Source organism: Petaurus breviceps, unplaced genomic scaffold, assembly GCF_028583685.1.
Source record: "Petaurus breviceps papuanus isolate PSGF00001 unplaced genomic scaffold, PetGlider_PUasm1.0 76, whole genome shotgun sequence".
Classification (NCBI taxonomy): Eukaryota; Metazoa; Chordata; class Mammalia; order Diprotodontia; family Petauridae; genus Petaurus; species Petaurus breviceps.
Window position 1 is genome coordinate 2,443,980 of NW_027186473.1, and position 14,364 is coordinate 2,458,343.

The 14,364-nt window shown below is 33.1% G+C and overlaps 1 protein-coding gene across 4 annotated transcripts in view; it reads right to left on the reverse strand.

The window, feature by feature from the left end:
* ATP8A1 (ATPase phospholipid transporting 8A1) overlaps positions 1 to 14,364 on the reverse strand; it is a 285,893-nt gene that overhangs the window by 207,078 nt on the left and 64,451 nt on the right. For 2 of the 4 annotated variants that reach the window (XM_069105159.1, XM_069105161.1), the window contains exons 7-8: positions 6,628 to 6,701; positions 4,030 to 4,099 (exon numbers count right to left, since the gene is read on the reverse strand). In XM_069105159.1, coding sequence (XP_068961260.1) covers positions 4,030 to 4,099; positions 6,628 to 6,701 — 144 coding nt within the window. Of the gene's footprint in view, positions 1 to 4,029; positions 4,100 to 6,627; positions 6,702 to 10,135; positions 10,210 to 14,364 lie in introns of all 4 variants that reach the window. The other 2 variants (XM_069105160.1, XM_069105157.1) reach the window with 1 other exon arrangement.

Below are 14,364 nucleotides of genomic sequence, written 5' to 3' on the forward strand. Positions count from 1 at the left end.
TCTCTCTCTCTCTCTCTCTCTCTCTCTCTCTCTCTCTCTCACACACACACACACACACAATCTGTCCTTTACTTCTCTACATTTTTAGTCGCCAACCTTGGAGTTATCTATCCCTACCATAAACTTCTACTCCCCTAGATGCAAGTTCCACAAATGTCCTACTCCTTAGAAAGGCTATAATCTATATCTAGTCCTTGATTTCCTCCCCTTTTACCTCCTAGGACTTTTCTTCATTCTCAGACATCTTCAATCTATCAATCTCTACTGGCTCCTTCCTATTTGAATTTTCTAAAATGGTGAATTCCTAAAACTTTCACCATACTTTGCTCACTTCCCTATTGATTCATTCTGAAGTATGCTCCACTGCATATCAACTACAAATCTCTCTCTACTTTCCTTTTCTGTGTTATCTTTCTCCATTATAATGTAAACTTCTTGAAAGTAGGGACCATCTTGTTTTTGCATCCTCAAAACTTAGCAAAATACCTGATATAGCAAGTACTTAATGATTATCTTTTTCTTCTTCTGACCCTCTACATCAAATTACCATTTGGTGCCTTTCTTTAACTACCAAACTTCTTGGGAAAAATAAAAAAAAAAAACAATGAAACAGAACAGTTCTTAATGCCTCTATTTTCTCATTCCCCATTTACTAAGCAATCCCCTTACTATCTGGTTTTTAGACTTACTCTTCTATTGATATTTTTCCTTAAACGTCACCAATGATATTATTGCCAAATCCAATGGCCTTTCCTCCATTTTCAATCTTCCCATAGATTTGGATGTCACTATATGTTCATGGTTCTCCTACTTCTCCAACTGTACTTTAATTGTCTTTAGCGCCTCTTCCTCATCCCTCAATATTCTGTCCTTGGCCCTCTTTTTGTCTCTTTTGCAGTCATAAACTGCTACAAATCAAGCTTATTTTCTTTTCTTGCAGGCCTGCTCCCCTGCTGGCTTTTCTATTTTTTATGGGTGGCACCACCATTCATCCAATTACCCTTATATGAAACCATGATGTTATCTCCTCCCCCATCATTCCAGCAATGTTTTCCCTTACTGTAAGTCATTAGGTCTTGTCCCTTGTACCTCCAAAATCTTTGTCAAATCTGGCCCTTTGTCTCTTATCTCACTGCAACCATTCTAGCATAAAAATTCATTATTACTTGTTTGTATTATTTTAATAGCCATCCCTCTTGGATTCTTTCCTATCTAATTAAATTTTCATATCATTTGGAGAGTAAACTTTTTATTCAAAGATATGATCATATCACTCTTCTATTCAAAATCTTTCAATGGCTGCCTATTACCTACCAAATAAAATTTTTAACTCCTTAGTGAACTATCATGGAAGATCATTTACAATTTGATACCCATTCTACTTTTCCACTTTCCCTGTATGCCACTCCATCATGTACTTGTCAAACTAATTCTTAGGTTCAACCTTGTCTTATATTTTACCTTTATTTTTTAAGCAATTTTTTGGGGGGTTAAGTAACTTGCTCAAGGTTACGCAGTAAGTTATTTCTGGGTGTGGTGCTAAATATCAGAGCCCGGATTTGATCCCAGGTCATCTTGACTCTAGGGCCGGTGCTCTTACTCACTGAGCCACCTGGCCGCCCCTAAGCAATTGGGGTTAAGTAACTTGCTCAAGGTTACACGGCCAGGTGTTTCTGGGTGGGTGCTAAGTGTCTGAGCCCAGATTCGATCTCAAGTCATCCTGACTCTGGGACTGGTGCTCTTACTCGCTGTGCTACCTGTGGCCACCTCCCTTTATGCCTTTATTTACATTATTTCCTACACTAAGAAAATTTTTCTTTGCCCTTCCTAGATTTTTCATTTGTTAAGATTCTACCCAACTATTAAGCTCCAATCCAAATATCCTATCATCTGTGAATCATTGCCTAATTTAGGGAATCACATTATATTATGTTGGAAGGCACTTTAGAAACCATGTAGTCCATTCTTTAACCAAAATGAATCACCTTTACTAACAAGTAGTCATCCAGTCTAAGAAGAATTTCATTGGGAGGAAACCCACAATTTTTCAGAGCTACTCATTCTTGTTTTAGATATGTCTGTCATGACGTTTTGTTTTTTTCTCTGATACCATATTATATTTGCCTCTCCAATTTCTATTCACTACTTCTGCTGATACTTTCTAGGGTCAAATGGAGAAAGTCTAATTCATCTTCTCCATGAAAACTTCTAAAATATTTGAAGATGAGTGTCATGTCCTCTCCCTTCCTTAGTCTTATCTTGTCTTCTTTTCTCTTCTTTAAACATTCCCAATCCATCCATTCAATTGATTCTTATAAGACAAGTACTCAAGATCATTCACCAGTTTACCTTCTTTTGGATGCTCTTCAGTCTAGTAATCAATAAGAATTTTATTAGTTGCCTATTATGAGGTCCACCATGAATATCCTTTTTAAACCAAAGTACTCAAAACTGAAACCAATAATCAAAATGTGGTCTAAGTAGGGCAGAGCACAGAGAGATGACTACCTCCTTATTCCAGAAGATAATGACTCTCTTCATACAATCCAAGATTACATTAGTCTTTGTATTTTGGCTGCCTCATCACACTAATGACTGACATTGAGGCAGTACTCTATTTAAATCCCCAGAGATTGTTCAGATAAACTGATGTCTTACCATATCCGCACACTATTCTGTACTTTGGAAGTTGAATTTTTGAGCCCAAAGTATAAAATTTTGCATTTATCTCTATTGAATTTCATTGCATTAGATTCATTGCAGTGCTCTAGATCTCTAGGTTTATAAACTTTGGCACTCAAGCCAATCTTATGGAGCATATTTAAAAATAATATGAACATTATATATTTAAATGCATATAATCAAATATAGAGGATTAAAAATAAATTAATTATATTAAAAGATATAATATTTTTCCTATCCAAATTTTCATATTCCCTAGGTCAAGAACTTGTTCTGGCCTGACAAGAATGTTTTTTGATCCTGATTGTCTTATTCAGTACGTTAGACTTCTCTGCTCATTAATCATTTCCCCCACTCTCACAGTAAAATATAGCAAGTGCTTAGTTTCATTTATCATATTTCATTGTGTATTGTGAATGTGTATATATATATATATATGTATGTCTTACATATACCAATATAGGTACCTGTTATCTTCCCCATTGAATTGAGCTCCTGGAGCTGCTTACAACATGTTGGGACCTATCTTTAGATCAGCTGATGTTCAACAAATGCCAGGAGAACATAAGAACTGTTCTATCTGTGATCTCTTGATCTTTTCACAAAGCTCACCTGCTTTTTCATTCATATAGCTTAGATGACATCCTTTGAACCAATTCTTTTACACAATTCTTCACTGGCATGTGCTACAGACTACTCATGCCCAGTGTGGCTTTAACCTTTAATTTGGCAATTCCATAATGGCAACCATACAATATCACTAAAAGAATACTGCTGTTAGCCAATTGGCTAAGATATGAAATTGTAAATTCAAAGATATTTTAGGATTTTTTTTAAGGAGTAAACTAATGTTCAAGCCCGGAAAATTAGCTTTGACAAACTACCGATATTCTCAAAAAAAAAAAAACAAAAACCTACCAACATTTTCAACAAATCTCAAAAGTTTGTAAAAATCTCTGTGCATAGCTTATTTGTCTCCATATGTAGAGTGCAGAAATTCTTCATGGCTTTTTCTTTTTATCCTCAGGCCTAATAAATTCTTGTTTACTGAGTGATGTATCCTCTCTCTCTCTCTCCTAGGCCTTACCAACACACGTGTACACACACACACACACACACACACACACACACACACACACACCAGACCATAAGCTCCATAACAGCAGAGACCCAGCCTAATTTAATCTTAGCATCTCCTCCATCAATTAGCATAGCACTTGGCACATACATAGTAGGTGCTTAATGAATATTTCAGTTGAAGAAACATGGAAAACAATAAATTTTTAATATTGCTTGATAGAACCAAAATTGCTATAAACATATAAACAAAATAAATGAGATTTTTACCTGTCGTATTTTCAGGTTAGTTTCACCATCTAGGTTGGATGTTTCAATATAACACATGGCCTGGGGCTCACTGTTATTTAAAATAAAAAATCACAAAGATTTAGCAAAAAAAAAAAATCACAGTAGCAATAATCAATTATATGATGTTCAAATTCATGGTCTCAAATCTTATCTTCTCTCTGGGATACAGCAGTAAAATATAAAAATCCCTCTTATATATACCAGCTCAATTCGAGCAGCAAGCCTTGGATTCAGTGTCTATCTATACATGAGAAACTAATGGACTACAATTTTTTCTATCTCACAAGCAATTTGGCTGCAGCAATCAGTGTTTTATCTTAAAGATGTCCTAACTAAATGGATTTGTCTATCACATTTTAGTCTAGTTTGCTTTTACCATGTATAGGCTCAGCATAGACATTAATATATAAGAAGGGACACTATCAAGGTTTATGTTCAGAATATTATGTTTGATTCATGTTCACAGCTTGAATTCTCATTGATGACAAAAATTGATTAGAATATTCTAGATTGTTTCCTTATACTTTTAAAACAGTTTTTAAGTGATGAAGAAAATACACTAAATCCTAAAATAACTGTCTCCAAAAGAGTCAACATAGGTCAAATGAATGAACACTGTTCTCAGTAAAAGTGGGCATATACATATATGCTTTCTGTCATGATTTCTGCCATTTTGTAAGGTTTATTTTCTTTTTCACCCTGAAAAAAGTCCTGTTTTCAGAGACTGGGGATGGGAAGAGGGACAGGGAGCTAAAATTAGTTTTGCAGTTGAATTTTTTTTGTATCTAATTAGTTTCTCTGTAATATACACAAACCTGGATGTTCTACTTATTCATGCCCACAACTGAAAAAAGGAAGCATTCAAAAATCACATTGATCTATTTAACACTTGGTTGAGGAATGAACTTGATTTTCTAATTATCTTCAATAAACAAGTTTTAGTTAGCAAATATATTAAAATTTTATCAAAATTAGATGAACTATTGCTTTACCATGTTAACTTCTAGAAAAAAGTTAATATAAAGTTAACTTGACAGTCTGGTCAGTTAGGCATATCTGGAATGTCCTATCCAATTTCCAATTGCATAAATAACACACTAAGAATCAATAATGGAAATGTAGCTTTTTATGTCCTCAGGATATGAATAAAAATGTATTAATCAGATGTTGCAAGGATCTATTTTATGTAGTAATTTTGGAAGGCAACTAAATAATTTCACATTCTTTTAAATTCATAAATATGCCTATTTATCTTCCATAGGAAAGTGCTTCAATTATGTATCACTTTCATTTTATCAATTTATTTTTCATCAACATCGCAATGGTAATTTAGTTTTTTAGTAAATATTGGTCAATTTGTTACATTATTATGTGAAAATGTTAAATATGTAATTCATTAAAGAATCACAAACACAGATTAAAAATATGAAAGAATGGAAAGACACCAAATGTTAAATTGAGCAACATGGATGGAATATTGTTGCAGGAAAGCATGAATGTTTTCCTGACTGTCCAAAGTCACTTGACATTCAAATGAGATCCTCCTAATACTATTGTGATCTCTCTCTCTCTCTCTCCCTCCCCCCTCCTCTCTTTCCCTCTCTCTCTCTCAAATAACCATTTTTTTTTCAAGGAAATGAAACAGACAACTTTTGTTTGAACTAGATCAAATCAAATGCACACTCAAAATGCAAGACATTTTCATTAATCCCTGAAGACAGCCCATTACTGAAGCAGTTTTCAAAAGATAGCACTCAGAAAAGGCAGCAAAGACATTTCAGATAAAGAATCATGCTAGATAATAAATATTTTAGCAAATTATGAGGACATCCAGAACACAAACTACAGTCAGAGAGGCAAAGCAGGCTTTGTGATTGATTAGTAAGTGGAAAAATGAAACAAGATGCAGTCACAGGACAGACACTAGAATATAGCTGTAATATATCACAGGAACGTGCACTTTGTCACTAGAAACGTGTTGATAATAATTCCAATGCATGCAGTACAAAGTGTACAACATTTAGTTTTGTGCAGGGGGTCCTCTACAAATCCCACAAAACCCTAAATCTCAGAGTAATTACTTTAGGAATAATTTGTCAAAAATTTCAAGCAGTAAAAATAAACAAGCATTTTTTTTTCTAAAAGAAAACTTTTCTTGTAGTTTCCCAATAACAGTTTCTTTCATGAAAATTTCTTTAGCTAAATGTCATTCGAGTCAGTAATCCTAAAGAGGCAAGAATAAAGCTTTAGTATGTGTTCTCAAATACAGACGTATACTAATATTTTATATGAGATCAAAATAAACAAATCCCAAGTCCACTTTTAATGTTGTACTTGAGACTCCTACTGAATCCAATAGGAGTTTGATATGCACAATCAAGGGTCAAAAAGTGACCAGATATCTTCAATTATGTTCATTAAAAGCTTTTAGAACATCTTCAAAGTGTCCATTTCTAAGAAAAGCAAGTATGTTTTTGTGCTTCAGGTGACACATTACCCAATGACATTGGGTCAGACTCTTCTAATTTGGTGTGAGGACCCACATACACATTTCCTATGCAACTTGTTCATTCTAACCTTGAAGAAAGACTGATGAGATCTGCTGGGAGGTGTTCCCCATTGGTCACTCTCACTATTTCCCCTACTGCCACCTACACATCCCAGTTTGAAATTATTAGAACAGAAAAAAAATGAGTAACAGGGAAAAAAAAACATAAATGGACAAAAGAGACAGAAAATTTGAAATTATTATAGAAAACAATACATGTTAATAAAAATGTCTAAAGGCAAATTTTTCAAAATCTATTTTAATCAGGTCCAAAAAATCTAGGATAGCATTCAAATATTACTCAGTTGTATAGTTTATTTGTAAATCTAGTTTTCAGCTTTAATAAATAACCATGTTTATAAATTTTTATTCTTTCTTGTTAATATCTCCCAGCAAACAAAACTGTGGTTTCCAATAGTTATTTTATTAAAAGTCTCTTTTTTAAAGCCTGAAAACATTCTTTTAAAAAGAAAGCTTGTGTTTTTATGCTATCTATTCAACAAATAATCATTCAAAACATTTTCCTAGAAATAATAATTTAATGTCTTTTTAAAGAGTTTAACATTAGAAATTACCTAACTACTATGTTAACATCAAAGTTGTATATATAGATTTTGAGAAAGTAGAAAATCAAAAATGTAAAAGCCTTCCCCCTCCCCACACCTTCTACAGTCAGTTCCAGCCAAGAGCATTGGGCAAAATGATTTGGGAAATAACTCTATGGGCCAATGAATGAATTTTCAAATAAATGCAATAAAAAGGCTAGGTCAAGAGCCTACTCCAACTAGTGATACAGTTAGCTGTCCATTGTTGCTGGAGCTTCCTTCTCATGGGTTTGAGCAACTAAAAAGTCGCTTTGTAACTAAAAAAAGCACTTAATCAGATAATTTATTAAATATCTTTGCTTATTAATATGCTGTGAAAACCAACATCAGTATATTCTTCTGTTTAAAAGTGAAGATTGCTGTGGCATGATTTCCAATTCTCTTTATTAAAAACCTAGCAAAACTCTCACAGAAGTCTCATAGAAGAGACACTATATAAAATAATTCTTAGCTAAAAAATCTGGAATATCAAATATCTTAAATGCTAAAAATGTATCATTATCATCATCACCATCATTACTTAGAAAGGTGTTGGCCAACACATTTTTAAAAAAATACTGTGCTACAATGAACCAAATGGCAGGTAGGCAAGTAGGCATCATTGACCAAGTCAGTTAAATTTCTCATGCTTCAAGGTCCTTTCGTTTTGAAATAGTGGTGATAATACTGGTTATATACACCTTGCACATTGTTACAAAAAAAAAAAAACAAAAAAAAACATATATTAAGACAACATATGAAAAAACTTTTTGAAAAAGAACAAAAGATTCTACAAATATAGGAACAGTTATCAGTATCACCCTGATAAATTTGTGTCTTGCACTAGTTAATGAATAGCAATGTTCATTACTTGACCTAATTATGTAAAAATAATTAATAAGAGGAAATCAATTATTTCTAATTTCCCAATAAAGCTCTTTTGATTATAGTAAAAGAAACAGAAATTTGTGACAACAATAACAAAATGAACCCTAGAATTATCAGGAGACAAAAGAAAACTTTTTTTTAAAGTTTTTAAAAACAAATCTTGAACATGACTTGCAGTTCAATAATTGTACTGTATTTTCATAAGATAGATGGAGTTTCAGGGAGCCTGAAGACAAATGTACACTAATTTTGTTTTGCTTTTTTGGAAGGGGGAAGGCAGGGCAATTGGGTTGTGACTTGACCAAGGTCACACAGTAAGTGTAAGTGTCTGAGGCCGGATTTGAACTCAGGTCCTCCTGACTCCAGGGCTGGTGCTCTATTCACTGAACTACCTAGCTGCCCCAACAAGTGTACACTATTAAAAAACAAACAAATGAAGAACCTATAATTACTATCCTGTTTTGAAACAGGCATAAAATAACAACATAGCATTCAAAATTAATTTAATGAAGGTTAAATAGTTAATCAATTAAAAAAATAAGTCATTCATTTTTGTCATCACCATGCTTGGATGAAGACTTGCTTTTACCACAATATAGTCCTAGTCCTTGTATAACTAGCAGTATTAGCAAGTTATTGGGGTTACCTGAAGTACTGAAAGATTAAGTGTCTTGCCCCTGGTCATACAGCCAATACATGGAAAAGGCAGAGCTTCAGTACAGGTCTTTCTGGCTTAGGGATATTGGTTATTCTGAATATCTACAATATCTGTATAAATTCAGAAACTACTTAAAGTAACTGAATGACATTACTGATTTGGAACATTTTTGAGGCAAGAATGTCTTGAGGCAAAACATAACTTTCAAAATAGATTAAGGGTTAAAAAATAAAACTTTTCCCCTTGAGATACAAACTTAAATGCAAATCTTTTTTGCGCTTTTTGGAGGGGGGAAGGCAAGGCAATTGGGGTTAAGTGACTTGCCCAAGGTCACACGACTAGTAACCGTTAAGTGTCTGATGCCAGATTTGAACTTAGGTCCTCCTGATTCCAGGGCCAGTGGCCTATTCACTGCACCACCTAGCTGCCCTGTAAATCATTTTTTTTAAACCCTCAAAACAATACTGAAATTATTCATGAATAGTTCATCCAGTTAAAGGACAGATAAACTGTTCATAGATTTGTTCCTGTAAATGTCTTGAAAAATTTTAACAGCACAATTATTTTTCATTAACTCATCACAAATCTAATTGCTTTTAAGAATGACCTGATTAAATAGATTTTGAAAAAAGTGCACTTTCCACATTACAAATGTGGATTTTATAAATAAAACTGTCCAAGGAAATGATGATAAACAAACCTCTAAAATATTAAATTATTTAAAAATTTTTGTTATGTTTAGTTTTATGGCTTTTGTATACAAACTCATTTAATGTTTACATTGTATAAAGAATAAAATCATCTGATATTTGGAATTCCAATTGTAATACATGGACATCTTAAACAAATGACAAAGTAATACAAAATTATTTTTGATTGACTTTTCTGACATGAAGAGCAAAGAAAAAATGCATTTTTCAGTGTGTATGTGGGAATAAACCATTTCAAATGGTTCTACTTTTTCCTGTAGTATCCCACTGTAAACATCAAGAAAATGTGAAAGAATATGAATGTGCCATTAAGGAACTGACTAAGAATAAATAAGAACTTAGGGTATGATTAAAATAGCACAATCCATGTATTACCTAAAATAAATGATAGGAAAATTGAATGAGGCTAAAAATACATGCAGAAGTCCTGGGAGCACCATTGCTCTTATATGTAATGATGACTTCTATATGTAATTCTAACCTTGAAATTTAAAAGTTTAGAACCTATCATTCATTCTATATGATAAGCAGTAAAATGCTTCAACTTTCCAAACATTTTTGAATGCTTAAATTAAAATCATTAAAGAGGTTTAAAAATTCTTCTGTTTATTCCTTATTTCCTTGGAGCAATCACAGATTCATTGCAGGGTAGAGAAACCAGCCTCTACACTGTTTGGGCACCAGTAGGTATCTCTACCTTGATGATAGCAGTACAGTGTCAGCAGGTATATACTCTTTGCCTTTTATTATAACTATATCTCCAACATTTACCTGAAAGAAAACTGGGAATTGGTTAATAATCTGTAATTGAGTATAGTTCTGAATACATATCCCATTGAGTTGAAGTATATGAAGGTGTAAAATTCCTAATAACCACTGAATTTCACAAGACGATATACAACCAGGAACATATTATAAAATAGAAATGATTGAATACTATGCATAGGCTGTCACCAAGACAGGCAGTCCATTCTTATCACCTCTAGTATGTTTCATCCAATTTTTCTTTAATAGAATGAATTTAGTGAAATCTACATATTCTCATCATTTATCACCTTGTTATATCTATCTCAAATCATGAGAAAATTCTAAAATGGAATCTCAAGAATATTCCTTAGGAAAGTCCCAACAAAATTGAAAAGAAATAGCACCAGAAGCAGCATTTTACAGGAGCCTCTTGCTAATATAATCAATTTCTGTTTATCTTGGTAGAATAAATAAAGATATAATGAAGGAAATCCAACTTTGCTTCTTTTTCCTATTCCCTTGGGTAGAATACGTTCCTTAATAGAAGGGAATGTGCCATTTTTCATCGTACCGCCCCAGTGCCTTCCATACAGCAGGCAAATATTTCATGATAATGGGTGCTAATGGTTTAAACAATTTCCCCCAAGTAATATGATGTAATATATAATGTGTATATATATATATATATATACATATAAATAAATATTACATATCTTGTGCCCATTCCAAGAGATAAAACTTGACACACTAAAGAATAGTTATATTGACAGACACTTGTCCTTAGAGCAGCCCACAGAAGAGGTACTGTTCCTATAGTCTTACTGCCTCACACAGGCTGGGAGGAGAGATGAGATGTCAAGATTCATCATCACTCCCCACTTCCATTCCTTACTTGTAGCTCTCCACTTCAAATGAACTTAATTTTAGCAATGATTGTAAGATCATTCTCTGCTTCCAGACCCAACCAACAGGTTAACTACAATAGTGTCAAAGTCACAAATGCCCTGCAGCCAGGAAGGTGTTTTACTTTTTGTCTTTGGCCAGGACATTGCTTTGTATACTTGCTTTAATGAAAGTCAAAGATAATTAGTATTTACAGTTATCCAGCCTTAAAGCATTTTCTAAATTCAGTCAGACTGCATTTGGCTATTTACAGCTTATTATAAACTGGTAGAACATCATTTTCCTCAGGAATTGCCTTCTGTGACTCTTCCTTTCATGAATGGATGCTTAAGAGTGATCCAAAGGCCTTTCTAGCACCAAAAAGAGGAACTGATGAGGAACTTCCCCTACACCACCTCCTCATTAGCACTAAAAAGAAAGCCCAGGCAACCTCAGGCAATTATAACAGACTGCAGCTCTTCATGCACTAGGAAAAAGAGGAGTGATTGAGTATAGTTAATGATGAGTAACAGTGATGCAGGAAATTAGAGCAAGAAGCACTTGTCCTGAAAAAAAAGAACATTTCTCAATAGGAAGTAACAACTCAAAATGCCAATATTATCCGGTTTGTCTTTAATTTAATACATACAGCAAAGTAGGTGATTCTGTGGCAATGATATCTATTGGGATGACAGTCAGATTAAAACCTTTATTTATAAGATGGGAAAAAATCTGGGACAAAAGATGGGAAAATAATATTAGAGGACTGTTATGTCTTAAAACACTAAACATTTTTTAAAATTAGTGTATTATTATCGATGTGGTGACTATCCTAAATTTTAAAGAAAGTATTTTTCACTTCTATCTTCCTTGCCTGAAGATTTAACCAATTCAAAACATCAAACTCCTTAGTCTGCACTGGATCCTATTTTCCTTATCTGGTTTTAGAATATACTGTCTTTATAGAAGTTTCCCTCCTTTGGGTCATCTTTTCAGACAGAATTGGGCTAACCATCTAAGAAGAGACAGTGATTTATTATGTTTGATTCATATATTGCTCCTAAAAAAATTCCTAAAGGAAAGGCAAGCTTAAGTCTTCATACAAAGCAACTGTCAATCATGTGTGGGTATGTTAAAAATTGCCTTCAGCAGCAGCTAAGTGGCACAGTCAGTAAAGTGGCAGCCCTGAGTCAGGAAGACCCAAGTTTGGTTCCGGCCTCAGACACTTAACACCCACCCACACACACACAAAAAACTAGCCATGTAACCTTGGGCAAGTTACTTAACCCCAATTACCCTCCAAAAGGCAAAAAAAAAATTGCCTTACGCTCAATATTTTTAGATTTATTTTTTGTTTTAATGTCTTTGGGATATTGCTTAATATCTTTTTTTTTAGTACTACAAAGGACATATTTAACAGATCTGACTCAAATCCTGAGAGTCTTATAATATCATCAATGGAAGAATTTGACAATATAGGAAAAAGAAGACAACTTTTGGAAAGCTCTCCTAGTAGTTTTATAAGCATGACAAATTATCTTTTTTTTTAGAATTTTATTAATCTATCAGGTAGGTGAAGGACGGGATTCACACTATGATTGATATTAAAACTAAAGATGAATAGCAAATGCTCTTCCTGTGACTTTATTGCTATTAATTTTTTTTCTGAGTGGGTAGAATGGCATAAAAATGTAACTTGGAGATACATTTTTTTAATATGTTTATAGCAAGACACTGGTAGAATATTAAGCTCTCTGATTATTTATGTTGTATTAAATAACAAGTAAATTCAATAGTTCAAATAAATTCTGTACTTAGCCTTCTTGAAAGAATTATCATCACAATTACTACTTAAGGAGAAAAAAAATGTGAAAGTTTTGATATTTCTCAAGATCTTTCTCCACGTAATAATTATCTCACACTAACAGAAAGGAACCACCACCAGGAGTCTCCAGTGACACAAATAAAAGGTTCTAATAAGTATTAAATCAAAGCTACATATTTCCCCCTGTTTCATGAGAACTTAAGTTATTAAGAATTCATGCTTTTCTAGGAACTTCACATTTTTTTCTCTGGGATGACAAAGATGCAAATTCTACTATAATGCACTGAATTTCCAATGATTTTACATCTATTTATCTCTTCAAGTATATTTATTCATTTAGGAATTTCTGTTAAACTATACAGAAAATACAGAAAATACTCAAGAGTGGGAAACCCACTTGTATTTACCTATAACTAATACTTTTTTCCTAAAATATTTAAAGGTTAAAGCTCCAGCCAAAAACTTTCAAAGCAACGGACTTTGCTTATATATGTTCTTTTGTCCCCCTCCTTCATTCCTGTGAAAAGCAAGTCAGTTTTATAGCAGTAAGTAATTCAGGGATTTTTTTTTCTTTTTTGACATGGCTTAAATCAAAGAACAAGGACAGGGGAATTTCAGTTTTTAAGAGATGTAAAGTGGGGTATGTAAAGCTCTATTTCTCATTATATAATTAAAATTACTGTTCACATACTCTATGCTCAATAATTTGCGAGCAGGGAGATATGCATTAATTTTAAGAATTGGAAACAATTCATTCAGAGACATGGTCCCAAATCAGATGGGGGACACTGGGTTGCAAAAGACTCTGTCAAAAAAAAAAAAAAAACCAAAAATAACTAAACTAAAACCCCTTCTATTCTTCTGTAAATATTCTTTTCCTGGCCAGGAATCAGAGTCCACTGCCTAGGATTCCTTATCACTTGGATTCACTGGTAAGGTGATCCATTGCTGGATGCTGAAATTTGAACACAAACCCAAAATATAAGAAGGATTTTTGCATTTTAAATGAAAAAACATGACAGGCTGAATGCTTGGGCACTGTTTGGTAAATTATGGCTCTGATTCATTAATGGCTGAATGATATACCTTAAGAGTAAATTACCCAACTAAAGGGAAGCAATTTATTCCCTAGCAAAGTAGCAGTTATATTTAAAGGGTAGATATTTTATAAGACTGGGGATTTTGTATTATATGGACCTTAAAATTACAAATCTTTTGAAATGTTCATTAAATTTTTTGTCTTACTTTACATTGTCTTTAAAACTGCTTCTTTTACTTGGGCAGTAAATGGTTAAAATTCTAAAAAATTAAACAAAATAATTCATGATTAAATAAAACCTATGAAAACAGTACTAAAGTACACAGTAGTATAAACAGAAACTTTTAAACATTATTTTAATAATATATATTCTAGCATACTATATAAGCATTAAACATACATTACTATTTGAGTATATATACCACTACGTTGA